This window comes from Neomonachus schauinslandi, chromosome 5 (genome assembly GCF_002201575.2).
Source record: "Neomonachus schauinslandi chromosome 5, ASM220157v2, whole genome shotgun sequence".
NCBI lineage: Eukaryota > Metazoa > Chordata > Mammalia > Carnivora > Phocidae > Neomonachus > Neomonachus schauinslandi.
The window spans coordinates 166635166-166663133 of NC_058407.1; the positions used below are offsets into that span (position 1 = coordinate 166635166).

General features: G+C 57.8%; 1 protein-coding gene across 1 annotated transcript; it reads right to left on the bottom strand.

Annotated features, from left to right (window-relative positions):
- Positions 1–5212: 5212 nt before the first annotated feature.
- On the bottom strand, positions 5213–27968 carry LIMK1 (LIM domain kinase 1). The gene is made up of 16 exons (XM_021700410.1): positions 27923–27968; positions 27268–27364; positions 20573–20711; positions 20173–20282; positions 18817–19023; positions 14522–14627; positions 14253–14419; positions 13055–13238; positions 12118–12204; positions 11683–11814; positions 10474–10533; positions 10135–10200; positions 7664–7820; positions 6099–6154; positions 5685–5842; positions 5213–5585 (listed from the first exon to the last, which is right to left on the bottom strand). The coding sequence occupies exons 1-16, from the start codon at positions 27966–27968 to the stop codon at positions 5423–5425; spliced, it is 1935 nt and encodes a 644-aa protein (XP_021556085.1). The 3' UTR covers positions 5213–5422.

Sequence of the window (27968 nt, forward strand, 5' to 3'; positions counted from 1 at the left end):
AAGTTTTACTTATTTTTTTAGAAGATTTTATTTATTTGACAGGGAGAGACACAGTGAGAGAGGGAACACAAGCAGGGGGAGTGGGAGAGGGAGAAGCAGACTCCCCGCCGAGCAGGGAGCCCGATGCGGGGCTCGATCCTAGGATCTTGAGATCATGACCTGAGCCGAAGGCAGATGCTTAACGACTGAGCCACCCAGGCGCCCCTTATTTTTTTTTTTTTTAAGATTTTATTTATTTGACACACAGAGAGAGCACAAGCAGGGGGAGTGGCAGGCAGAGGGAGAAGCAGACCCCCCGTTGAGCAGGGAGCCCGATGCGGGACTCAATCCCAGGACCCTGAAATCATGACCTGAGCCGAAGGCAGACGCTTAACCGACTGAGCCACCCAGGCGCCCCCTTTACTTATTTTTTAAAAGATTTTATTTTTAAGTAATCGCTATACCAAATGTGGGGTTTGAACTCATAACCCCCTGAGATCAAGAGTCACATGCTCTACCGACTGAGCCAGCCAGGTGCCCTGTACACATTTACTTCTTGTTCACTTCCTTGTCTTCCTGCAATGACCAGGACTTCCAGAACAATGGTGACTAGGAGTGGTGAGGCTGGATGGACGTCCTTGCCTTTTTCCTGATCTCAGAAAGAAAGCACACATTCTTTCACCATTAAGTATAATGTTAGCTGTGGGTTTTTCTGTAGCCTTTAAATCAATTTAAGGACGTTACCTCGTATTTTTGATTTGCTGAGATTTTTTTTTTTTAAACCAGGAATGGGGGCGCCTGGGTGGCTCAGTTGGTTAAGCGTCTGCCTTCAGCTCAGGTCATGATCCCAGGGTCCTGGGATCAAGCCCTGCATTGGGCTCCCTGCTCAGCGGGGAGCCTGCTTCTCCCTCTCCCTCCCGCTCGATCGTTCTCTGTTGAAAACATAAATAAAATCTTAAAAAAAAAAACCAAACCAGGAACGGATGTTGAATTTTTGCCAGATGCTTTCAGCGTCACTTGGTATCATCTAATATTATGATTTTAAAAATTGCGACATAATTCACACACCTTAAAATTTACCATTTTAAGTGTATAATTCAGTGGTTTTTAGTATGTTTGCAGGGTTGTGCAACCATCACCACTATCGAATTCTGGAACATTTTCTTCATCCCCCAAATAAACGCCATACGCATTAGCAGTCACTCCCCATCCTGTCTTCCCCCATGAATCTACTTCCTGTCTCCGTGGATTTGCCTGGACCCTTCATGTACACAGAATCAACATGTGAGCTCTTCTGTCTGGCTTCTTTCTCTTAGCCTAGTGTTTTCATCCTTGTTGTAGTGTGCATTAGTACTTCACTCCTTCTTAAGGCAGAGTAATATTCCATTGTGTGGACATGCCAGATGTTTACGCATTCATCCACCGATGGACATTTGGGTTGTTCCCACTTTTTGGCTCCTAGGAACATCCACCTGCGAGTTTCCGTGTGTACGTATGTTCTCATTTCTCCTGTTCATATACCTGAGAGAATTGCAGAATCAAATGGTAACTCTGTGTTTAACATTTTGAGCAACTGCCAAATTGTTATACATTGTAGCTGCGTTATTTTATATTCACATCAGCATGTGTTCCAATTTCTCCACATCCTCTCCCACACTCCTTTTCTTTCTTTCAAGATTATGGTCATCCTGGTGGGTGTGAAGTGGTGTATCGCTGTGGTTTTTCCATGGATTGATTAAAATATTGGGACTGCTAGTACATTCCTGGCATAAAGCCTGTGTGGTCATAGTATATTGTTTTTAGACAGCCCTAGATTCTCTTTGCTAATACTTCGCCGAAGACTTTTGCTTTTCTATTCCTGAATGATATTGATGTGAAATTGTTCTCTTTTTATCCTGTATCTGATTTTGGTGTCAGGGTAATTCTGAGCTCATAAGATGAATTAAGGAGTGCTCCCTTCTCTTCTATTTTCTAGAAGAACTTGTGTAGAATTCCTCCTTTAAATTTGCCAGTAACACCTTCTGGGCCTGAAGGTTTCTTTTTCTGAACGTTTTGAACTATAAATTCAGTTCATTTGGTAAATAAACGATCGATCACATTTTCTATTTTTTCTTTGGTGAGTTTTGGTTATTTGTGTCTTTTAAGCCATCTGCCCACCTCATCACCATTTAAAACTTCTGTGCATCAAAGGACACTGTCAAGACAGTGATGAAAATGTTCTAAAATTAAACTGTGGTGTGGTCGCAGAACTCTGTGAAGATATTAGAAACTATCTTGTAAGTAGGTGACTTGCATGTGAATTGTATCTCATTATAAGGGTTAAAAAATCGAATTATGACATGAGAACCGGTTTGGGGAAGTGAGGAACACAGCAGCTCTGGATATTTTCTTCTTTGCTTGTGTGTCCATCAACTAACTTCCCCCCCACCCCGCCACTTCCCTTATTTGATGTAAACGTATTGATGAGGATGGTGAACTTCATTATTTAAGTTACACAACACTCAAGGGGAATCCGAGTGGTGGATATGGTGACCCCAAGCATGTTGCTGTCCCTCCCTTTTAGGAAGAGAATGATGGGTGCACAAAGAATCCCCACTCCTAGTTGGGGGGAAGCACAAAGCTGTTAGAGTCATATGGAAATCGAATACAGGAGAAAGATGTGTACAAGTGACGAGCAGCCAAAGAGGTGGACTGTGCTGGTTACTCTGTCTCAGGCCCACACCTACTCCATTCTCTGTGATGCTGTTGCTGGACAGCTGAAAACTACATTTCCCAGGCTTCCCTGGCAGCTGGGGGAGACCTGGAAGTGAAACAAGCGAAGGGACTTTCTCGTTCTTGTGCTCTCCCACACTAGTCAGCAGTGGCAGATTGTGGCTCCAGCAATGACCATTCTTGCACCCACCTTCTTAGAAGTTCCAGCATCAACTGCTTAGAATCCAGCCTTTCCCCCCCCAACACACACCAAAGATCCAAGCACTGCAGGGGCGCCTGGGTGGCTCCGTCGGGTAAACGTCAGACTCTTTGATTTTGGCTCAGGTCATGATCTCGGGGTCGTGAGCTCCCTGCTGGGTGTGGAGCCTGCTTAAGATTCTCTCTCCCTCTGCCCCTCCCCTGCTTGTGTGTGCTCTCCCTCTCAAAAAAAATTTTTTTTTTAAATAAAGATTATTTGAGAGAGTGCATGGGGGGTGGGGGCAGAGGGAGAGGGAGAAGCAGGCTCCCTGCTGAGCAGGGAGCCCGATGCGGGGCTCGATCCCAGGACCCTGAAATCATGACCTGAGCCAAAGGCAGACGCTTAACGACTGAGCCACCCTGGTGCCCCTCAAAAAAAAAAAAACCTTAAAAAATTCGAGCACTGGTCTCACAGGGCTCCTCCCTCCAAGGTCCTAGCCAGCTTCCCAGATGAGCCCCAATGATCCCTTCTGGTACAGGTATTCGTGGCCTTGTGTGGTCCCCTCCCACACTGAATCAGGGTTGGCCCGTGTGACCAGTGGAATATGGTGGAAGTAATGCTGGGACTTCTGAGACTAGGCAGTGGAGCTTCTGCTTGGCTCTGTTGGGATGCTTGCTCTAGAGGATGCTGCAGGGACACTCAGGGAGCCCTGTGGAGAGGCCCTGACAGGCACTGAGGCCTCTGGTCAGCAGCCAGCATCAACCTGCAGCCATGGGAGGAAGTGGACCCTCCAGCTCCAGGCACATCCTCAGAGGACTGCAGCCCAGACAGTATGTGACCAAAACCACTCACCCAAGCTGCTCCCAAATTCTTGACAAAGTCATGGGCGATCACTGTTCTTTCAAGCCACTGAGTTTAAGGGGTGATTTGATATGCCAACCCCAGATGGCTAAAGTAACCCCCTCTTTTCCTAAATGCCCCTGCCAGGGGCGCGGTAGCTGCTTCCCGAAGTTCACCATCTCTGGTTAGCCCAGTATCTGCTTTCTACCCTTCCACGGTCTTTCAGTCACTGCGTTAAACAATCCCCTGTATCAAACGCTCTCTATTTCAAAGAGCTAGTGCGATTTGTTTTCCTGACTGGATCCCTTAAGTTTTAGAAAGAAGAGAACATTTACTATTATATGAAAGCAATACATTCCCTAGTATCTCCCCGCTCCCAAGCCCAGCCTTGGAGAAGTCTCCACTCGAGTGGCTGGGCGGTCCCCCACCCCCGCCGCCCTGCGCCTGTCCCCACCTGCCCTCCACTCTTGTCTTCCCATCGGGCTTCTAGTCACAAAGTGCCGCTCTCGTTCCTGGATCCTCGGGGGCCCCAGACACACATGGCAACGGGGAATCTGGGTGGGGAGTATGGAATTTACTTTATTGTTCTGAGTCTGGGTTTTGTTCTTTAGACATCACGACTCCTGGACGGAGGGGACGCGTCCCACCTCCCGGACTCGTAGTCCCATGGGCCTGTTTGGATTGTTTTCCAGGTTCAAAGTGCACTGAGAAGGCTTCACAGTTTTAATACTTCCTAGACGCTCAACTGAGGCAAAGTGACAAAATGGCCCCCCCACCCCCGCCCGCCAGAAAAATAAAACCCCAAGCCCCCCGACAGCAGCTGCTGCAGCCGTATGAAAAAATAATACAAATTCTTCTTAAAAAATAGATTACACAGAAAGAACCCAGAGGACAGAGGGCCATGGGTGGCGGGGGGAGCCTGGGGGAGAAGCCCGGGAGGGGTACTGAGATGAACTGCGGGGGTTGGGATGCTGGTGGACACCTGCCTCGTCGCTCGGCCCAGCGTCCCTCTGTGGCTCCTCCCGGCAGCTCTGACCCAGGGACGCGACTCCCTTCTCCCCCAGCGGACCCTCCCTTCACCCTGAGGCCTGGTACCTGCTTCTCACTAAAGTGGCTTCAAGAAAGAAATGGAGACCCAAAGCAAGAGAGGCCTGTGGCTAAGCGACCGGGGACTTCCGTTCCACAGGGGCAGACCTCTCTGTGTTTGGGGGTTTGGGTAATTATCAATACCTGTGGCTACTGAGACACCCCGCCGGGGGGCTGACGCACCCCAGCAATGCGGCCTCTCCCCCACCCCGCGCCCTCCCCTACGTACCCAGCCGTCAGTGGGCCCGGGCCAAGGCTGTCTACCAGCCCGGCCTCAGAGGGGCTGCGGACAAATGGGGTGTGCATGGGACGGCTGGGGGTGGCGGGGTGCAGGATGGGGCGGGACTCACGCGGGCCCTCCAGCTCATGCGAGGAGAAGCGAGAGGGGTTGGCCCCACCAAGACAGAGGTAAGGCAGGGCGAGGTGATGGTGTGTATGCAGCCAGGCCAGCTCTGGGGCCAGGGGCAGAGATGGGGCAGGGGCCATGGCCCCTGGGACGGAGGAGGCCAGTCGGGGCCTGGCACTGGGGGAGGAGTCTGGGCGCCTGCTGCCTGGCCGAGGGCTCCACAGCCGGCCACGACCCGCAGAAGAGTGGGTGCCGGCGGTGGGGACGGGGGCGGCCGGGGCTCAGTCGGGGACCTCGGGGTGGGCAGGCAGTCCGCTCTCGCCGCGCCGGTAGGTCTCCCAGAAGCCCCTGTCCAGCTGCTCTAGCTGCGGGCCCAGTGGCAGGTGGCCGGCCAAGTGCATGCGGAGGGTCTCCAGCCACTGCTCCAGCTTCACGAAGGAGGGCCTGGGGTGACGCGTGGGTGGGGTGGTGGGTTCTGCTCCGCGGGGGGGGGACCGGCCCCACCCCTAGGGCTGCTCCCGGCGGAGCCCCGACCGCACTTACCTCTTCTCAGGGTCCAGATCACAGCAGTGCACGGTGATGGGGAAAAAGCTCGGTGGACAGTTTGGGGGGCAGTAACGGTCCAGGAAGCCTCGCACATTGAGGCCAAAGTCCATGGTGCGGGGCAGGTAGTCGGGATCCGCATTCACCCGCCCAATGATCTGTCCCGCACAAGGCCCAGCAGTTACCCACGGGGGTGGGGGGCGGGGGAGGGGTCCCTGGGGCTGGGAACAGGTCACACTTGATCTGGCACCCGCCTGACCACCACGTCCCCCAGGGGTGCAGGTTGCTGTGGGCAGCCCTGTTCCCAGGAGCTCCCCCCCCAACCTGGGGCCCCTGCAGACTTGCAGCCTGCAGCCCGGGAGTGGACAGGAGCCACCAAGCCTCATGCCAACTGCCGCCCGCCCCTGGACCTACCTCGCACAGGACGATTCCAAAGGAAAACACATCCACCTTCTCGTCATAGCTGCGGCCTGGGTGAAGAGACCGGCTGTCAGCAGGTGAGGCTGGATCGGTGGCCCGCCGGCCGAGGCCAGGAGGCGGAGGCCAGCAGCCTCCAAGGGCCCAGGGCTTAGACTCTGCCCCCTCACCCCCCTGACCCCACCAGGTCTGAGCAAACCTTTGGGGGATGAGGATGAGAGCCCTGGGCAGGGGGTTCCAGGCCCAGCTCGGCCACTGACCAGCTGTGACTCCAAGCAAGTCATGGACCATGTGGTGGCCTTGAAAAATATCCATGTCAAACCCCTGGGACGTGTGACCATTTATTGAAAAAAAGTTTTTGCCAATATGATCGCTAAGGATCTCGAAATGAGAGAATCCTGGATTATCTGGGCAGGCGCCAAGCACCACTACAAGTGTCCTAAGAGAGACTGAGGAGGAGGAGACATGGGAGAGGCGGCGGGGGCCACGAGCCCGAGACCGCCACCGGCAGCTAGAAGCAGCAAGGAGTGGGTTCTCCCCTCAGATCCCTGGAAGGAGCACGGCTCTCCTGGATTTCCGACTTCTGGCTTCCAGAACTATGAGAGAATACATTTCTGTTGTTTTAAACTGCCCAGTTGGTGGAAATCTGCTGATGGCAGCCCCAGGGATGGGCACAGACCCTGAGCCTCAGGTTCTTCAGCTGTGACGTAGGGAATAAGACCATCTACCGTGGGACATTAAAAACAACCTGTACGGCTGCTCTCACGTGTCAGATTCTGACTAGTTTACAAACCTTAGCTGAGCCTCACAGCCCCCGCTAAAAGCAGGGAGCCCCATTTTGCAGGTTAAGTCAGCGGTTATGTTAACTCTGGGTGGGGCTGGTGCCGAGATGCCCCCGGCCCTGCCCGCCCTGACCCCGTGTGTGCACCTGCCCAGACGGGGGCTTTATAGCGCACCGTCTGGGCCAAATGTGGGTCACTGGGTGAGGGGCCTGATGAAAAAGAAATGGAGTGGGAGAGAAGCCCCGGGCAGGCCAGGCTGTCCACCACCTACTCCCTGGGCCCCGTGAAGATGTCGCCTTGCATGGGACTTGCCGGTGTGATTAGGTTCAGGATCTGGAAATGGACAGAGGACGATACAACCACAAAGGTCCTTATGAGGGAGGCAGACACGGAAGGAGACCTGACAATGGACACAGAGGTCAGAGAAGGTGCCAGGGTCCTAGCCTTCGTCGGAGGCAGGGGCCTCACAAGGAATGGAGACAGCCTTTAGAGGCTAGAAGGGAAACACGTTCTCCCCTTGAGCCTCCAGAAGGAGCCCAGCCCAGCCGACACCTGACTTCAGGCCGGCGAGACCGACGCTGACTTCCCACTCCCAGGACTAGGTGGTAATTTGGTTTTTAAGGCAAGCGGGTGGTGATTTGGTACAGCGGGACAGGAAAGGAGTCACAGGACCCAAGGAGGGAGCCGAGAAGGAGGCGGGGGCTGGGGACTGGGGGGGCCGCAGACCTGCCTGGACCTGCTGGGCCTGGACAGATGTGACGGGCGGGCCGGCCCACTCACCATTGATCATCTCGGGCGCCATCCAGTAGGGGTTGCCCACCACCGTGTATCGCTTTTTGCGGTCCGGCTTCTTGAGGCTTCGCAGGTCTTCGGGCTGTGTCTTCTCTTCCACCATGAGCCGGGCCAGCCCGAAGTCAGCCACCACCACGTTCTTGTTCTGACGTGACAAGGAAGCGGGGCCTCACTGAGACAGGCTCCTGGCACCACCTCCGCACCCCACGCCTAGTCGGGCCCGATCCGCAGACGGCTCCGAGGACACGCCTCGGACACCTGGGGGTCTGGGAGTACTGTGTCCACCCCATCAGGGCGCCGGGGCCTCCCGGCTGTGCGAGGGAGGTGGTGGTTCTCATTCAAGACCCAGGTCCTCTGCTTGGCCCCGGACAGCTTTCTCTCTTACTCCTCCCTCCAACAGTCTGGGGAGGTGCATGTTGTTTTTATACCCACTTTACACATGATATTACTCAGGCCCAGAAAAGTTAAGAAAGTTGCCCAAGGCCATCCAGCTGGTCAGCTCCACTGTTTTCAGTTTGCAGGAGCCCCTCTAGGCCCGGAACCCCGCGGAGTGGAGATGCTGACGGCTGTGTGTCCCCTGCAAGATGGGACAATCAGGGAGGGGGCCCCCCTGAAGGCCAGGGGGCAGGCAGGGAACCCTGGGGCACTGGTGCCAAGTCAGGGGGCTGGGGAGGTCCGCTAACGTGCCAGCCCCAGGATTGGCCACGGTGCCCGGACACTGAGGAGTGGGCACAGAGGTGGAGGCGGCAGGGCCCCAGCCAGGCAGGGCTTAGGACCAGGCTCACTCTGAAGGGAAGGACTCTGTCGCCTCTGGGAGTGACACCAACGCGGACAGCTGCCTAGAGAAAACTACAAAGACAGCAGATGGAAGGGGCTGAGCATGCGCGGGGTCTGCCAGGACTGTTCTAGCGCTGATTCCTGCCCCATCCCTCTGAGGGCCTCCACTTTTGAAGAGTCCCCCAGGGACTAATGGTACGGTAGGGCCCAGACCCTGCTATGGGAGACAGCTCCAGGGAGACCAGCCAAGGGTGACCACCGGATTCTCAGAGGCCACAAATGGTAGGCAGAGGTTTTGGTTTGTGCAGAGATGGATTCTGGGGATGCGGGGGTTGGGGGGGGAGCTCACAACTCTCATCAGATTCTCAGGGGTTGCCCCCTGCTGCAGAGTGGAAGCTGTGACAGGTCACCCTTTCCCGGCCTCGCACACCACATGGGCTCAGCCCTGCGGTGACGCTCATCGCCAGCAGGAGCAGTGTGAGAGGGCTCGAGCCTCGCCCACCTGTCTGTGCTCACCGCCCACTGCTTTCCCCCCATTGCTTTCTGAGCCCGCGAGCCCCCAGAGCCTCCTGGAAATTCCCAGTGGGCTGAGACACCCGCCCCCACCCCCTGCCCCGCCGACTCCAGGGTGACCAACTCACTGCTTCCTGTCATACCGCCAGGCCTGAAACACTTCCTGTACTGAATTCGTTTGGCAAAAGCCTGCCTGGAGAAACTTCTTCCTCCAGGCCTGGTTTCAACCTGCCTGTAGTGCGACGAAGAGTCTCCTTCTCCAAATTCATGTCCACTTAGATTCTCAAAGTGACTGTATTCGGAAACAGGACTTTTGCAGATACTACTAGTTCAGATGAGGTTATACTAGATCGGGGGGGGGGGGGGGTCCTAAATCCAGTGCCTGCTGTCTTTGTAAGAAGAGAACACACGGCGGGGAGACTCAGGCAGAGGCTGCAATGACGTGGCTGCCGGCCAAGGAATGCCAAGCGGCACCAGGAGCCTCCAGAAGCCGGGAGGGAAGCATGGCACAGATTCTCCCTCAGAGCCTCTAGAAGGAGCCCACCTTGTCAACACCTTGGTTCAGGACCTTTTGCTTCCTGAACCCTGCGAGTGCATTTCAGTCGTTCCAAGCCATCCAGTCTGTGGTTCTCTGTGATGTGCGTGTCCTACCTCTCCAGCTGGGCATGGTCGGCCACCCCCCGCTGCCTCCTGTGGACAGCCTATGGTCCCCTCCATCCCCACCCTTCAGACCCTGGGCTCGCCGCCCTCCCCCCGCCACCCCGCACTTCCCCACTTCAGTATGTGGCCCTAGAGCCTCTCAGAGGCCGGCCCAGGCCCTGCTCCAGGCCTGCAGGGTTCCTGCGGCGTGCGGTAGGCCTGGCCGCCCTGCCGTGGACTGTTCTGGCAACGCCACGCTCACGAGCCATCACAGATGACCCGTCACTTTCTCCTTTATCCGTTTCTCAGAGCCTCCTAACAACCTGGGATGCTGACGGCTCAGAGGGCTGGAGCCACAGTCCAAGTAAATGGCTGAGCCGGGTCCGTCTGCCTTCTAGCACTACTTCCGCACGGCCCGAGGAGGAATGGAGGGGGCGAGCCAGGACCCCGGTCCCCGAAAGGGCCCCCGAGGCTAGGAGTGTGCGGGGCAGGCCTCCTGCGGTCTCCCTCCCCGGGCCCAGGCGGCTCACCTCTCGGACGAGGCAGTTGTGGGAGTTGAGGTCCCGGTGGATGATGTTCATGGAGTGAAGGTAGGCCTGGGGGCAGGGGGCATGGAGGTCAGGAGGCCGCTGTGCTGAGGGGTCCCGGCCCAGCCCAGCCCTGGCTCCCCAGAGGCTGCCCCAATCGGGCTAGTGAGGGGTGCTCTTCCCACCCCCATCTGATCCCCCTGCTCTTTCTCAGAGCTTCCTGATAGCTTCCGTCTCTGACTTCCTCGTCAAGTTTTAGGTTAGTGGGACAGAATCTTTTCATAAGCGGGGGCAGATCACCCAGCCCCCACCCCCTCCCACCCCCTCCCCAAGCCTACTCACCATCCCTGAAGCGATGTCCTTGGCAAAGCTCACCCTCTGACTCCACGGGTACTGGCTGTCCTGAGGGGGCAGGAGAGAAGGGGCCAGGATGGGCCAACGGGGTCACGGTGGCAGAACGGTTGGGGCAGAGAGAAGCCAAGGCAGCAGGTGTCCCGGAGAGTCCAATGACCCCCACCCCCCAACTCTCTCTTGCCCCCACACCTGTCCGCATCTAAGGGGTGTGAGTGGATTAACTCAAAAACGTCATTTTCCAGTACGTGATTTCAAACATAAAGTGGGGGATACTCCTCTGTAGCTCCCGATCCAGCTCTTTGGGGGGAAAAAACCCTCTATCTTCAACACAATCCCATTCTTTCAGGTTTTTAGAAAATCTGCACCTATTTTCCTATACGGGCAGAGACAGACGGGGCCAATGAGAGCGCCTACTGAGCACTAGTGAGTAGGGCTCTGGGCTCAGTTCATCTGGGGAGACGCCTGGTTCTCTCACCCCATCCCCCCACCCCCACCGGAGACCTCAAGTGGGGGCTGAGGACATCAGAGCATATAAAAGACCAGAGTGCAGTGAGGACGCCCAAGAGGGTGTAGCCCGGCGTTTCCAAATTGTACTTGACCACAGAATTCTTTCTGAGAAGTCGCACCTTAGGGGCCTGCAGGGACCCAGCCTGAGGGAAGGAGGCATCTGGGGTGCAGGAAGGGAACAGGAGCGCTTGGGCTCAGGGGGATGCCGAGATGGGGCACCGTCCGAGAGTACCAGGTGCTTACAAGCTCCTCCCCAAATACGTTCTCAGTTTGCATTTGCAATTTTTCTCCAAGGCCTTCAACAAAGTTCCGAATTTTGCAGAACATAGTAAATAGTAAAAAAGCTCCCAGAGGAGAGGTAACAAAGGTGCCTTTCCTGAGGTGTTCCACCCCGTGGCAGGTAAGGCTGGGTCTGGCTGCTCTGGGCCAGGCCGGGGGTCCACAGGGCGGCCACCCCGAAACAGCCTGTGTGTCCCCTCGGCGAAGCTGCTGCCCTCTCTGGACGTGAGCTTTAATTGGGACTTGGTCGCTCCCTGTCTGATTCAGAATCAGGGTTTGGAGGGCCCTGGAGACCGGAGGCCAAGCCCGCTGAAGGGGCCGAGGGGGCCGAGAGAGCAGCTGCCTGACCAGGGCCCACAGTGCTGGTGGCGGGGACGGGGCAGCAGGTGGGGCCTCTGCCCGGGCACTCACCATGCTCTTGATGATGCCCCGGAGGGTGCCCCCCTTGATGTACTCCGTGATGAAGTTGAGCCTCTTGTCCTTATAGAGTACCCCGATGAACTTGAGCACATTGGGGTGCTCCAGGCATCTCATGACCTTCACCTGGTGGGGTGCAGACAGGCTAGGCCGGGGGCTGTGCCCCAGTCTCTTTCTCCCTCCGCTGCCCCGCCAGAGGCCACCACCGGTCCCGAAGGTGGACGAGTCCCTGCCCGCCCGGCCCACGCCACACCTGCCGGCCACCGTGTGGTCTGCGTGCGCCGCGCCCACCCCCAGCGATGCCCTTGCCCCTCTCGCTCTCCTGGCGAGAGACTCTCTCTTCTTCCAGTGTGTGGCTCGAGCGTCCCATCCTCCCGGAACCCTGTGTCACCCCTCTCCATTGAGGGGGTGGCAGTTCTGCTCACTGACCTCCTTGAGGAATGTCCTCTGGGTCTCTTCGTCGAACCGGATCAGCTCCTTCATCACCATCACCTCGCCCGTCTCCCGGTGCGTCACCTGTTGTGGGGACACCGAGGCACGGCGACTCAGTACCAACAGAGGCTCTGCTCTCTGCCTGCCTTGCAGGAGGCCCTAGCCGCACCCCCAAACTGCGGGGGAGACGGACACACCAGGCTTGAAGCTCTTCGTGGGCATTTCAGGTGATGCCCCCAGCCCCCGAGGGGCAGGACTTATTGATTTCCTCACAGATGAGGCAGTGGGGCCTCAGGAGGCTGCCGAGAGCGTCCAAGGTCACCCAGCAGGAGGGCAGGCGGTGGCTGGGGCTCAGGTCCAGGACCACCGACCCAGGGCCCAGCTCTCTGTCCTCTGCTCTGCTGGGCGGTCTCCTGGAGGTTGAATGGTGGCTCTGCCAAGGACTTATCTCCCCCACCCCCTGGGAAGGGGACCAGGCACAGGGCCTGATGGGCACCTTCTGTATGATCCTGAACCTTCCAGCCTGGTCACAGCCAGGGGACATCAGAGCGAGGGAAGGGCTTAGGTCTCTACTGGGGGAGCATGGGAGGGGGTGAGCAGTGGAGGGGCCATGAGGGGTTGGCCTCAGGCTCAGTACAGGGCCCCCGGGGAGGGAGCCTTCTGGATCAGCCTGGGTCACCCTCCCACCCCCCCACCTTCCAACCACGTCCTCCACATAAGGTTTGGGGTCTCTCTGAGGGCAGTCCCCTCCCCCTAACCAGCTCCGGGAAGCCCAGAGGGGCAAGAGTATGCGCTAGGGAGTCTGGAAGCCGGGTGCCCCTTCCACTGTGGGTTCCTGGAGGCAGTGGAGGGAGGCAGGAGGACTGAAGGGTCTCACCTGCACCGTCCCCCGCTCCCACTTCCGGCCCCACCCCTGCGCAGGCCCACCTCGTACCTTGATGGCCTGGCCGAAGCAGCCCTTGCCCAGCACCTCCCCATGGATGAGGTCCGATGGCCGGAAGATGCGGTGTGGCCGGCAGACCACGCGCAGGGATTCGGAGCGCCCCAGGTCCTTGCGCTGGGAGGCTGGGGAGCCCAGTGAGCCAGCACCCGGAGACCTGTCGATGCTGTAGCTCCTCCTGGGGAGGCACACGCTGTGCTCAGTGTCTACAGGGCAGCTGGGCACCAGCAGCCCTAACCCCTTCCTCCTGCCTGCCACGCTCCCATCCACGCCAGTCCACGTACAATCAGCACCCCCACCGCGGTGCGGGACAGCGTGGCACAGGGCGGATCTCCTGGGCGGTCGTAAGGCTCTCGCCCCATCCTGACACCAGCACCCAGAGCCGTGCCCTAGGCCTGCCATCCTGCAGGTGGCCTCCGCAGGACCGTCCACCCTTGGCCTTCTCTGCCTGGTAGCCCAGGTCAGATGCTTTGTCTCCCAGCATTCAGGTGCCAGGCCCTAGGGTGCGGAGACAGACAGCCTGGCCAGGAGGCCGTAGGCCGGCCGTGTAGCTGGCTCCACAGGGCAGCTAGAACTCCTGACAAACGCATGCAAGGAGCAACTACAGGCCTTCACCACCACTGTTCCTTAGAGTAAACGCGATTTCCCCGGAAGGTATCCTCCAAAAATCTTTGCCCGGAGTCCTGAGCAGGCCTCACGGTGAGTGGAGCGAGGATCAGGCTGCCTCTGGGTTTCTTCCTTATGCTCCCCCTCCCTTCAAGAGAGTATGGGGTCCCTGGCACCTCCTGCCTGGACCCCGCAACGGCCCGTGAGCCATCTCTCGGCTTGGGCACCCTTGTGCACAGGGGACCAGAGTGGTCTCTGAAACACGCCCTTTAGGGGGCCCACCCCTTCCCAACGACATTCGATGCTCCCATCGTCCTGAGCTACCTGCCTGCTGTTCCTTGAAGCCAGGGCGCCGGTCCACCCTGGGAGCGCTCTGTAACCCCCAGCCGGGGAAGCTGGGTCCCCTGCTTTCCCACCTCTCATGACCCCGTCTTAGCCCTCTGCACCCCCTGCTGGCCTGCTTTCCTGCAAGGCTGACTCGCCCACCAGACTGGGAGCTCCTGGAGAGCAAGGACCAGGCCCCAGCCCCCTGAGGCCCGGCGTCCGTGGAAGTATCTGGATACAACAAGGCACGGCGCTGACTTACAAGACAGGCTTCTGCCGGGGAGAGCTGCCCAGTTCCCCGCTGGGAGTAAGAGTTGGGGAGGCCAGGGGGCTGGGCTCAGGCCCCGGCCCATGGCCCAGCGTGTCGTGGGGGTCGTGCTCAAGAGTTAGCTGGAGCAGGCGGCTGGTCTCCTGGATCAGCAGGTCAATCTGGGGAGAGCGGATGCACAAACAGGTGAGTCCAAGGTGGGGGGGGGGAGGAGTCAGGCGTGAAGGCACTCCAATGCTGCTCACCAGACTCGGGACCCATACCTCATCCAGGGGCACATTCCGGATGGGTGTGCCATTGATTTCCAGGATCCGGTCTCCGACATGGATGGAATTCTTCACATCTGGGCTCATGCAGCCTGGGTCCACCCTGTGCGTAGAGACAGTAGTGGTCAGGCCCCTGCCCGCCCATCCCCTGGAGCCTTGACAGGAAGCCAAGGCCGAGGGGATCAGATCGGGGTGTGGAGGCAAATTAATTTCTATGTTGCATGCCCTGACAGATGGCACTGGTCTAGAATCTGGAGTTCTGGTTTGGTGGGGAAGAATTCTGTCATTGATTACGGATGTCGGCTGTGGGTGTGAAAGTGGAGAGAAGTGGTCTTTGCTGCTCCATCCTGGAGGCTCAGGGGCTCCCGCTGGGCAGAGTGTGGTCTCTGCCACAGAGGACAGACCGAGCCTTCCAACTGCCCGGTGTGTTTCAGGCAGACAAGCGGCACGAGATGAGTCCTCAGAGGGTCTGGATCCTTTGGCTTCCAGATTCCCAAACTGGCCCCACAAGATGAGGCTAAGGCTTCCTTCCACTCCTCCAGAGTCAGCATTACAGGGCTAGCAGCCCACCCTCGCCACAGCTGCAGGCTAGAGACAGGATGGCACCCTTCTCGAACCCGTGGGATGGCCAATTTGCCAACTTTACTTGCTTCTTTGAACTCCTTGGTTACCTTGTTTTCACTTTGTCTTCACGAAAGCTTCTTAAGGGATGTTTACTTTGTCTCTGCCCTGAGATGGGGAACGGGTAGGGAGTGGAACAGAAAGGAGACCGGGGACTTTAAGAAAAAGGTTTCATAAGGGGGCACCTGCGTGGCGCAGTCGGTTAAGCGTCTGATTCTTGGTTTCGGCTCAGGTCGTGCATGACCTCAGGGTCGTGAGATCGAGCCCCACGTCGGCTCTGAGCTGAGCGTGAAGGCTGTTTGGGATTTTCTCTCTCTCCCTCGGCCCCTCTCCCCTCCTCGTGTGTGTACTCGCTCTCTCAAAAAAAAAAAAAAAAAAAAAAAAAGTTTTAAAAAAAATTCCCCCCCAAAGAGGGGTTTTCCCCCGGGGGGGGGGGGGGGGGGGGGGGGGGGAAGCTCTGCCTTTCCCTGGAAAGGCAGGTCATTTGTGCGAAAGGAAGAAGAGAGTTGGGCAGTCATCACCATGCAACCATTGCAGAAGTTAAGTGATACAGCTAAGAATCCACCACGGATGCTAAAACCACGTGGGGACAGGCTGCCGGGGGCAGGGTATTTACAGATTCAAATCTCACAAATGACTTATTGATTATGTTTCAAAGGGAAAAACAATACCCTGGACAGCAGACAACTGACTGTACTTTAACCAAGTAAACAAAGGCGACATCCCCAATAAAGGGCATGCTTTATTGACTTCGTGGGTCCGGTCGGAGGATGCAGGAAGGACACGGCATCATGAATGCCGCAGCAAGTCAGAATGCATAACCTGAATCCGACAAAGCGGATGCAGCAGCCGAACCCAGCTGGGGGGGGCATTCTACTTATCAGCCCGTGCTCTTCGTAAATGTCAAGGTCATGAAGGACAACGAAAAGCTGAGGACCTATCACAGATTCAAAGAGACTGAAGGGGACACAAGGGTTCGATGCCATGTAAGGTCAGGGACTAGATCCTGGATGGAGGGAAATGGCCATAAAGGATGGTGTTGAGAAAACTGGCAAAATGTGAATGTGGACTCTGTGCTGGATTGAAGTATACGTTAGTGTTAAATTTCTTCAACGTCATAACTGCACTGTAAGACACAACTGAAAATCATGTAGGAGAATGCCCTTGTTTTTAGAAGAATGTGTGAAGTATTTGGTGGGGAGGGTCAACAGCACCTGTAACATACTCTCAAAGTGACTTGGTAAATAACAGCAACGTGTACATACCCATACGTGTAAATATAAAGAAATCATACAAACATACAGATATGTACATGTACGAGGAAACACACATACCCGAAATGTGGCAAAAAAAAAAAAAAGTTAAAATTGGTGAACATAGGTGAAGGGTGGGCAGGTATTCAGTGTACTTATTTTGGGAAATTTCCTGTAAATTTGAAAATTTCCAGATAAAAGGTTGAAAAACAGTGAGTATCTTTCGTCGATACAGGCTTCTCGTGGGTACGGTCTTCCAAGTATATTCCTTAGCCTCCCTGCCTCCCCTCAGTCTCCTGTTAAGGTGGCAGGGGGCTGGGGCACAGAGGGAATTTAAACTTTCCTTCAGATGCCGCTATCGACAAGAAGAAAAGCGGTCCACGAAGACTCGTTCAAAATGAACAAGTGAATCTGGTCAGCAGCCTCTGGGCAGGCTGGGCCGCTCCTCCGAGGGGCGTGCTCTGGGCCGAAATTGCTGGGCCAGCAGATGCAGGCTGGTGAGCATGCCCATCCAGCTAGGGAGGCAGGGAGGAGGTGCTGTTGGCTTTTTGTTTCCAAAATCCTGCCTAGTTTCGAGAGAGCAGCTGGTCTGGGAGTTCCCCCCGTCTCTCTCCCAGTCTGTCTGTCCGCTTGTGTATCCGAGGTAGCTGCCGGCCTTGCATCCGTCCCCGGCACCGCCTCCCCTCCTGACCAGTGCCTCGCCTTGGAGCTGGGACCGGACAGCTGTGGGAGAGGCGTGTGCGGGACCCCATGGAAGCTGGCGCTTGGCTCGCATGCCCACTTGGGGGACGTTTAAAGCTACTTCTGAAGGAGTCCATCAAAGCCCAGGAGAGATCTTAGAAGGCTCCAAGGTGCCCAACTTCCTCCCTGTACAGACGAAGACACTAAAGCCCAGAGAGGACAGGGGGTGCTGACTCAGCGTCACACAGCGTGCTGGCCACTGGGCTGGCTCCTTTACCTGCCTTCCTTCTTGTGTTTCAAACCTTTTCTACACCCTTTAGAACCTTCGTTAGGGATGACCTGCTCACATCCAATCCTGGTTCCCTGAATCTGGTCTGCCTGAACATGTTTTTATTTCTCTCCCTTTCTGGAAGAGTATTTTCATCAAGGACAGAATGAATCTTAGGCTGATGGTTATTTTTTGCTCAGGGCACTGAACACATCATTTCGCTTATTTCCAGCTTCCACTGTTACTGTTGAGAAATCAGCTGCCCCCCCTTTGAAGATGATTTGTCTATTCTCTATGGCCACTGTATCTTCAAATACCGCCTCCCTCCCACCATCTCGTGCTTCTCCTGGGACGCCAAATGGCCTCCATGTGTCCTAACCTCTGTCCTCCATGGGTCCTAATCTCTCTTTCACGGCTTTCATCCTTTTGTTGTTTCTGCTTCTCCCTTAGGTAGTTTAGAGCCCTACTCTGCTGTTAAACCCTCGTACTGAGGTTTCCATTATTTCGTTTCTAGGGGTTCTGTTTGGTTCTTTTCCAAATCTGTTTGCTCTTTACTTATTTTTTCCAAACATCTCTTATTGATTACAACATACTGAGTGTAATTATTTTACATCGTTTCCAATCATTCCAGTCTCTGGAGGTTCTGTAGGTCTGGTTCTACTTCCTGTTGTTTCTGCTGGCTCTCGCTCATAGTGAGCCTTGTTTCCTTATGCATTCAGTGATTTTTCACTGAATTGCCCATCTTCCTTGGGACGCTTAGCTCAGTAAATTCAATGAAAAAAATCTGCATCTGATTCTGTCAGGGACTGGGAACCACTGCCAATTGGGAAGTACTTGAAACTTTTACAGTTGTGACTTGGGGGTTTTTGAGCCATCTAGGCATATAAATTTGGTCTGCAAACCCAAGTTTATGTATTCTCAGGGGAGAGTCCCCCTCCCTTCCATTCAGGCTCAAATCAGTTTATCTTTCAGTTCTGGGAGTGGGGGACTGATGGAAGGTGTGGTCTGTTTCTCATTCATCCTCACCCTGAGAGCCCTCTGGGATCTCAGCCTAATGGAGGAGGGATTCTCTAATGCAGGACCGGCTTCCTCGAGCAGGTCAGGGCTTCGAGAGGCCCGGGCTTCGAGAGGCCCAGCCACGAAAGGACTTAAAAACTGAAGCTTAGGTTCATTCATTTTCGATTTGCCTCAGGGCATGGCTGTCTTCCCTGGTTCTGCTGACGCTCCTAGGCTTCCTGCATCAATTATCCTTGACCTGGTTACTCCTCTTTCTTGTTGGGTTATACATGGATTAAAGAAGTTTTAAATATTTTATCTAACACCTGTCATAGTTTTTAAAAGAATGACTGGACCAGGGATGTGGCACACCAGGTTGTCAGAGCCAGGTTCTATTGGTGCCCAGATGCTTGCCCAGCCCTAGAGTCCACCCCCCCCCCGCCCCCAGCACCCATGGCCACAGCCACACTCACCCCTGGACGCGGACGGTGTGGGAGTGCTCTGTGCTGCAGCCTGGTGGGCCGTGTGGGGGGTCGATGGAGACTGAGAGGCCACGTTTGCCATGAGCTGAGGCTGGGATGGATACTAGGGTAACTGTGTGGGGCAGGCGGGAGCCGGGGGAGTCGGGCAGGATCTGCTCGATGACAGGGGTCACCACGGTCTGGTAGTAGCAGTGTCCACTGCAAGGGCCACAGGTGGTAGGGACCCACAGAGGGGGAAGAAAAGAGTGTCAGGACAATCACCAGCATCACCACTCCCCCCATCTCCCAGCCCCTGGCTCTTCTCTCCTCCCCACCCCCGCTTCCGGCTCCCCGCGAAGGAGGGTCGTAGCTGCCCACTAGGCCTGGAACAGGAACTGAGCACATCCAGCCCAACCCCTACCGCTCTCTGGAGCTCAGTCATTCTGGGCACCTCTATTCCTGTCATGCTGTAAGCTGGCCAGAAAAAGGCCTGTGGATAAATCCAGTTCAGGAGGAAGTCATTAAAAGCCCATTTGGGACTAAGCCATGCCGCCCGGGGCATCCAGCTTTATCAGCACTGTATAACAAAGAAATTTGTCTGGTCTTTGTCCTGGTTCCTGGGAAAGAGGCTCTAAATCCTTGGAATACCTGAGCTTGTGTTAACAGGGGACGCAGGATGGGGGCCAATCACCAGAAAGAACCAACCATGGGATTAGATGAGGGGTGGGGCCTGTGACCCAGCCTTACGACCTTGGAGGAGGGGGGGTGGGGACGGGGGGGGGGGGGGGGGGGGGGGGTGGCTGAAGATTAAGTTCAATCATGCGCCCAATGATTCAATCAATGGTGCCTACATAATGAAACCCCAATAAAAACTCTGGTGATGCCAGGGCAGGTGGGGGTGTCACATGTGCTGATTCCATAGCGGCAGGGGGCAGTGCATGGAAGCTCCACATTTGGGGACCTCCTCCCAGACTTTGCTCTTGGTGTCACTTCTGCTGGCTGGCCCTCATAAAAAGGGATCTGCGCCCTTTATAAAAACCCCTGTAATCCTAAGTATGGGGCTTTCCTGAGTTCTCGGAGTCGCTTAGTGAATTCTCAAACTTGAGGGGTTGTGGGAACCGTTGAACGTGGGGCTAGTTGGGGACTGGGTCTGAACTTGCGGGGTGCATGCCAGAACCACACCTCCATGACACGGGAGAGCGGGCGTGTGAGGCGGGAGTTCTCAGTGTGACAACCGTGTCATTTCTCAGTGACTTCTACACCGAACTTCTATTAACACCTGCCCCACGCGGGAAGGGAAAGGACCCCGGTGTGGAAGACCCAGGACGGGGTGGGCACCCCAGGTTAGGAGGGGGCCCGCACACTCACCAGTACAGCTTGGAGTGCTCCACCAGTGTGTAGGTGTCCCCGTCACCGATGAACGTCCCGCACGTGAGGCAGATGAAGCACTCGGGGTGGTATTTCAGCTCGCCGGCCACCTGGCAGGGGGGTGGCAGGGACAACCCGGCTTAGCAACCCCTTCAGTCCCCACAGCTCCTCCCCTCAGCCTCCTCTCGGAAGGGCAGCTCCAAGCCAACTTTGGGGGCCTGGCTGACCAGCTCTAGGATGCTGGTTCCAGAGACACACAGACAGACCAATGGGCTCAGAAGGCAGGGGGTAGTCCGAGCCAGTGAAAAGGAGAACCGAAGAGAGCCGGGGTAGGGGAAACCCGTGAGGACACACATATGCCTGTACCAGGTGTGGGGTGTGAGTGGGGCGGGGCGCTTACCATGACCAGCCCCTTGGTGATGTGCTCCGAGCACCCGTGGCAGGACTCTCCATAGCGGGCCCAGTAGTCCCTCTTGCAGAAGAGCTGCCCATCCTTCTCGTAGTACTGGTGCGAGAGGGAGGCACTGCACTCACAACACCTGGGTGCAAGAGGCACAGGGACTTAGTCTGGCCCAGCCCCTTTCCCCACAGCAGGTGCCTCTGTAAGAACTAGAAAAAGATGTGCCTCCCTCGGGCAGAAGAAGCCTGTGCTGGGGCCCAGGGTTTAGCAGGTGGAGTCCGGGATGGCTTCAGCCTCTCTTGGCCCCGCAGCTGGAAGCCTCTGCGCAGTGCACAGCCTGCACGACCACCCACCGCACCCGATCATCTGGCCGACCTGCCACTCCCCGGGTGAGAGATGCTCTTCACATCTGAGCCCCTGTCCCTTGTCAGGCATGGCAGACGGCCCAGGGAAGACAAACGACTTGCTCTTGCTTGCCAGTGTGGTGGAAGGGGGGGGATGGAACCTGCGTGCCTAGGACGCGGGTGGGGCTGATGCAGATGGCAGTGACCCGGTGGAGCTGTGAAGAGCTACCAAATGCTGGCACCTGCCCACCGTCTTGGCCAAATGTACTTAATCCACACTGGCCACCTCGAGGCAGATGAACTCTGGAGGCTCTAAATGCCCAAGGTCACGTGACGGAGGCCACAGACCGAGAGCAGAGCTACTCCCTGTTCTACTACAATATAAGGCAGGAATGTGGCTCAGCAGACACCAGCCAGGATCAGTGAAGACAGAGGATCTCCTTGTTTCCTAGACCTTATCCAGCCCTTGGGTGCTGCAGCCCCAAGAAGGGGGCTCGGCCCGGCCCTGCTCACCCCAGCTCAACCAGGGCCCCAGCGCCTGCACCCGCCCTCAGAGGAGCAGTGCATGCAGAACACCCAGGTGTGAGGTCATCAAGGCCAGGACCCCCTGCCCTGTCGGGAGGGGCTGCGGGAGAGGCCGGGCTGGGGCCCCTGAAGGGAGCTGCGGCGAAATGATGCACCTGCTTCCTTCTGTGTTATCGCACAGGCCAGGACCTAGATCTACATGCCTGGCTTCCTTCCACCCAAGAGTGAGTTGGATGGGGACCAGCAGCTCAGCTAAGTCAGGATGAGCAAATGCAGAAATGCACGATGCCCCCTGGGAGCCAGCCGGCAGGGGCACGGGCCACACTGGGTTTTGAGGAGGGGTCCTGGCTGCATACAATCGTCTGGGCCAGAATACACAGTGAGCAGAGAATCTGCCCGACTGCGCTGCTGTCTGAGCACTCTGGGTCATATGCCAAGGTCAGGCAGGGACTTGGTACCAGGCTCAGAGCTCGCGCCCAGTTAGGAAACAATCCAGCAGAGGGGAGGGCGGCAAAGACCGGGGCCTGAGTGAGACTGCCCGGTGCCCAGCAGCCAGGGCACCCTCAGCCTCTGCAGCCAGCACACGGGTGGTTGCACTGACGGCACTCACTGATGCTCTTTAGGAACTGGGGATGAAGAGGACAAGAGGAAGGCAGCCAAGAGTGCTGGTGGGACACTGTCCCTTTAAGAGGATCCAGCCAGTTCCCCATTGTCTGGGAGCCTGAGGGGAGGGGCGGGGGACCACAGCCGGGGGCTGGGGGCTGGGGAGGAGAAGGCACAAAATGCCCGGGTTCGGATGCACCGGGGTGGGGGTGCATCCAGGAGGGGGGGGGGGCTCCGATGAGCTCTCCCTATGAAAGGTGCGAGTGGGGCAGGGCGGGCCTCCGGAGACCGCCCAGGGATGTGAGAGGAGGCAGCGGAAGCCACGCTGGCCCCGAGCCATGACGTCATCCTCAGCCCTTCCTGCCCCCGCACACGCGGCCCCAGCCCCGGGGCACCCTTAGGGGGCGCGCATCTCACTGCGGGGTGGGCGAAGGGGCAAGTAAGGCGGCCGCCCAGGAAGAGGGGGATCCCTAGCGCACGCCCTCAGGGGCCTCTAACCTGGCGGGAAGGTGCACGGCCGAGGAGCCGGCTCCGCCAAGAGGTGGGCGCTCGCACCACACCGTGACCTTGGGGAGGCTCCCCCGCCGCCCGAGCACCCTGTGCCATCAGTGAGTGATTCACTTTGCCCTTCCACTGGCTAGACAGCACGTCACAGCAGTGTCCCCAAAGAAATCTCCCCCTCACTGCTGGCTGCCAGGCTGCGGGCAGCAGGGCCCCCGTCTGCCTCTGGGTGGGTGGGCTGCTGGGGGCTCCGGCGCAGCTCGCCTTCCTCTGGGGGAAGAGAATGCTCTTCTCCAGCCTGCAAACTCCTACCCCCGCATCCCGCACAAACATTCCCCACTGCAGCAGCCCTGGACGACCGGGGCGCAGACTCCCCCACGGGCTGGGGGAGCGCAGCAGGCTCCCGGGTCACTGCTTCCTTGAAGCCTGCTCAGTCACCCGGGTGGGATGCCCCTGCACCGCCAGCCTCTGCCATCACCCCGAGGGCTGAGGTCCCATGCCAGCCAGCCACAAATGCTGGACCCAGAGAGAATGGAAGTGGTTCCCGGAGAACACTGCACCTGGAGCAGGTCCCACCCCCAGCACCCCAGAACCGCTCCCGGGGGGGCACAGCCGGCTGGGCCTCCATCTCAGACGGGGGATCCAGCCCAGGCTCACAGAGCAGCTTGGTGCCGGCACTCAGGGCCTCAGTGTACCTCTGCGTGTGGAAGACACTGAGGAGCCCCTGTCCCTGTCCGTCCCTTCACCTCTCAGGCCCATATCCGGCCCCCAGCCAGAGGAGGCAGGTGGGGCTCTCAGGGGCGCCCCCACACATGCTGCTGCCCCCAGCAGGGATGTCAAGGGAGGAGCAGCAAGCACTGAGGGTGTGCAGAGACGGCCCAGGGCCAGGCAGGCACGGAGCCAGGCTCGGGGACTGAGGGCTGCACTGGGGAGGCAGTGGCCAGCTCCGCAGTGACAGGTCCATCCCTCCCAGGGATGCCCTCTAGCCAGGGCCACATCCCTGGAAACCAGGGGCGAAGGAAGAACAGCTGGATGACCAGCTTCGCCGGGAGACCGGACAACAGGGCCAGAAGTCTCAGCAGCGGCCGGCCTGCTTCTCCTAACAGGCGGCCAACAGTGACCAAGGAGTTTCAGTTCTCCTGCCCCCAGAGCAGCCCCGTCCCAGGTAGGTCTGCCCCACACGGTGGCCTCCGGCCCCAGGGGGCCCTCACACCAGGAGCCCTGCCTGAGGTCTGGGCCAGTTTGGGGGTGGGGGGGGCCTCTGGACTTACTTGGCTCCTCTGAGGAAGTGGCTTCTTCTTAGGGCCAGCATCCCTTGCAGCAGGGGGGCAGCGCTGGGGTGGCCGGGCCAGCTGCTTCCCCCCTACTCCAGGCCCTCAGGATTGGAGGCTGCAGAGGGTGGGGCCAGCGTGGCCACACTGCAGGGGAGGAGGACGCAGCCTGTGGCTGAGGAGGACTTGGTCTGGGCCCACAACAGGAAGCCGTTGGGGGGCCTTCTGCCTGGGCTCTGCTCTGGTGCAGGCAGGGAGGAGGTGGTCCGCGCTCCGCCCTCAGCCCTGTACACCTGAGAGAGCGCCCTCCAGGCCCCTCGGCCTCCGGTTGGACAAAGGCACCGGAGGCTCCGGACTCTCTGGGGACAGGGACAAGCTCCAAAGCAGCTGCTTCTTCCGGTGCTGCTCCCAAGGGAACAGAGGTTGACTTCCGTGGACGGTCTGTCCTCCCTGCCTGAAAGGTCCCCCAGAGAGGGGGAGACCACACCCCGGCCCAGGCTCTGAACCCTGTGCCCGCTGCCCGCTCACCCCTCCTCACCGGGGGCCCAGCCCACCCTGCCTCCGGGGAGATGTCACCAGCGGCCCCAGGCCAGTGTGCTGTGGCTTCTGAGAAGGAAGCTCCCCGGCCAGCAGCTGGACCAGAGCCAAGCTCGGACCACTCACAGCCTGGCCGCGACCTGCCGAGAGGCGGGGCCCACAGGGGGTGGGACAGGCAGAACTGAGGAAGCAGCGGGCCCTGTGGTGGTGACAGTGACCCCCTGTGCTAATGCCAGAGGCAGGCCGGGTGCCTTCTCAACTCGCCCATTGCGAGGAACTCGGGGCCCCGGGAGCCAGTGCCAGCCCCATGTCATGGCACCGAGAGGCTCTGAGGGGCAAAGCAAGTAGAGTCCAGAGCCCGGCTGCCAGGTGGCCATGGGGCCTGGGCAAGCAGTGACTCCCCCCAGACAGTGCCTCCTAACGGTCACGGGGGTAAGGACACTGTCGGCCTGGCTGAGATTTGGGGGCTTTTGGGAGAACCGCACACCACGGGGCCAGGAGCACTTGTGGAGGCCAGAATGTGGACGCCGTGGCTCTTACTGCCGGTGGGCCCCCTCTCACTGTGGGAGCCTCCCCTGTACCCCCATCACACCCGGGACGGCGGCACAGCCTTCTGCCTACTGCCCTGACCCGGGGCCCTACTTGTCTCCTGGTCACAGGGCAGGGACCGCCTCCAACGCTAGATCCTTTCCCCCCCCCCCCCCCCCCCCCGCTTCCCTGCTGTGGCTTCTGTCGCCGCATTCCCGGCCTTCCCCCCGTGTCTCCCTAAATTCCACCTCCCTCCCCGCCCTCAGCACCGGGGCCCCCAAAGTTCTTCCCGGTTCCTCTTGGCCCCATCCTGCAATCCGTCCACCATCTCAGCATCCTGGCCCCAGGGAGCTGCCTCTCCAGCCTTCCCACCTCTGACAGGTCTCAGGCCACCTCACCAGCTCAGGGGCCGGGCACTGCCATGCTGGATGGCCCGCTGCACTTCAACGCGACGTGGCTGGGCACAGCTCAGCATCAACCTGGTCCCCAACTCCAGGAGAGCTGAAGGAGTGCCATCCTCCCCAGCAGCCAGGGCAAAAGCCCAGACGACTCCAGATGCTCCCCCTGCTGTTCCCCAGTCCCTGCTCCCGCACCCCTCACCTCTTCACCTCTGCGGTGACTTGGGAGCGAGGCCAACACAGGCTCCAGCCCGTGCTTGCATGTAAATTGCACAAGTCATGGTACCTCACAGGGTTACGGTGAAGGCTTAATGAATTCCAGTTGGCCCTCGAACAATGCAGGAGTTAGGGGCACCGACCCCCACATAGCCACAAACCCACAGGCAACTTTCAGCTCCCCCAAACTTAACTACTCATGGCCTCCTGTTGACCGGAAGCCTTCCCCGTAACATCAACAGCCAATTTACACGTATTTTGTGTGTTATACGTAGTACCTACTGTGTTCATACAGCAAAGTAAGCTAGAGAATGTTATTAAAAAATTCATAAAAAAAAGACATTTATGGTATCGTACTGTAAAAAATCTGCATATAAGGAGACCGGCACAGTTCCAACCTGTGTCATTCAGGGTCAAGGGGAACGTTAAGAGCGCCCGATTAACAGCGGCTAATATGACTACTGGCCAGAACTGTCCCCTCTGTCCATTTGTAGTCACTGTCCTAGGTCAGGCCTTATGAGCTCAGATCCCTGAACTACTGTGACAGTCCCTTCCCTGCCAAGTCACCGCCATCTGCCCACTGGGATGGCATTTTTCAATAGCACTTCCGCCCACGTCCCTCCCCTGCTTTCTGCAAACCCTCGGCTGACTCCCTACTGACCTTGGAAGGTCCTTATCTTGGCCTCGGGGTCATTTCACAAATTGATCCCAACCTTGCCTCCTCCGCTCGCTCTTTTCCAACCAGATGAGCTCTTCCCGTGTCTGTCTCGGGGCGTGTGGCTGTCTCCGCCTATCCAGAGCCCTCTTTGTCCCTGAAGGCCTCCTTGTGAACGCCTGACTGGGAGCCCCGGGCCTGGCACCTGCCTCTCTTCTGGCCTCACCAGCCAGGGTGGGCGCTGTGTGTTCACTTCCCTCGCTGGCTGTGTGACTTTGGTCAAGAGAATTAACCTCTGTGTCCCCAGTAATGGAGACAACACAAAATCTACTAGACAAAGTCCTTAGCAGGGTGCCTGGCCCTTCCTGCATCGCAGAAAATGTTGGACGATGTTCTTAAAGGAAAACAAACAAACCTTGCCAGAGGTTCCCACTGCCTAAAATAAACCCCTTTAGCTGGTGGTCCATGCCTTCCCACCTCAACTCCGCTGTTCGCTGACTGGCCCTGCCCTGTCACCCCGGCACCCTTGGCACCTGCCAGGCCCGTTGCCTGGAACTGCTTCCTGCCACACTTCTCCATGCAGGAAATCTCACGTCTCTGAGAGCCCGGTTCTGGCCGTGCTGCTAACTCTAAGGCCATCCCCTGCACCTGCCTCTCAGGATGGTCCTACTGGGTGGCTGGGCCACCTTTGGGTCTCCCTGTGGCTGGCCACAGCCCTGACACTTGGAGTTAGCTCTCTAAGGCTGGCCCTACTGGGCTGTGCATGCTCACAGTGGGGCCTGGGTTGTATCTTCCTTCCTTCTCTGGAGCACGCTGCCCTCCACGGCCTCCCCCTGCCTAGGAGCCAGTAGGCCTCAGTAATACCGGTGGAAATGCAGGTCTCCCCCCTCCTCTCCTTAGAGATCTAGGATGACAGAACAGAAAGGCCCTTGGGGACCTTCTAGTCCAAATGCCTCATTTTTACAGGTGGGGAAACTGAGGCCACGGACTTGCTGGAAGTCACAACCAGAGATGACGGCACCAGAGGGACTAGCCAGGTCCCCCAGACCGCTGACCCAGCCTTTTGTCGCTGGCAGGCCTTGCTTAGGGCACCCCCACCCCGGCCAGCGTGCCCTACCTGAAGCAGTCTGCGTGCCAGTCCGCATTCAGGGCCTGGAGGTACTGGCCGTCATAGATCCTCTGGCCGCAGCTCGCACACACGGGCAACTCACTTCCTGCAAGGACACAGGGGGTCAGGATTCGCTCTCCGGAGGCGCGGTCTGGTGCAGGCCCAGCCTGCTCTGCCCACCCCACGTGGACCTGCACATCCTCGTGCACACACACAGAGCACCTAGGCACTGTGCCTAGCAGAAGGAGAAAGGACGTCGGTCTGAGAGTCTTGCTGAGACCTGGGCTAACTTGCGAAGCCTCTGTGGGCCTCAGTTTCCCTATCCGTAAACTGAAGAGGAGGAGCGGACGTCCAATCTCCAGCAGGAGCATTCTTCTGGGTCGACTCCTGTCTGGCAAAGTCAATTGGGAGAAAGAAAGCAGCAGGATTTAGAGATAAGGCAGCAGGTGACACTCTTGTCACAGTCCCTTTCCTCCCCTGCCCGTCCAGGAAGAGGAACTCTTCAAAGGGCAGGGACTGGACAGGGCTGGGTTGGTGTATCCAGAGCTGAAGCCCCCATAGGAGGAGAAAGGCAGGAAGCCCAGAGGTGCTGGCCTCATCTGAGTCCCAGCTATGCCTTGGCCTATGGGGGCCTAGGGCTGCAGAGCTGGGCACTCCCAGACACCTGCTCTGGGGATGCCTGGCACCTCCTCAAGCCGGCCATTAGGCAT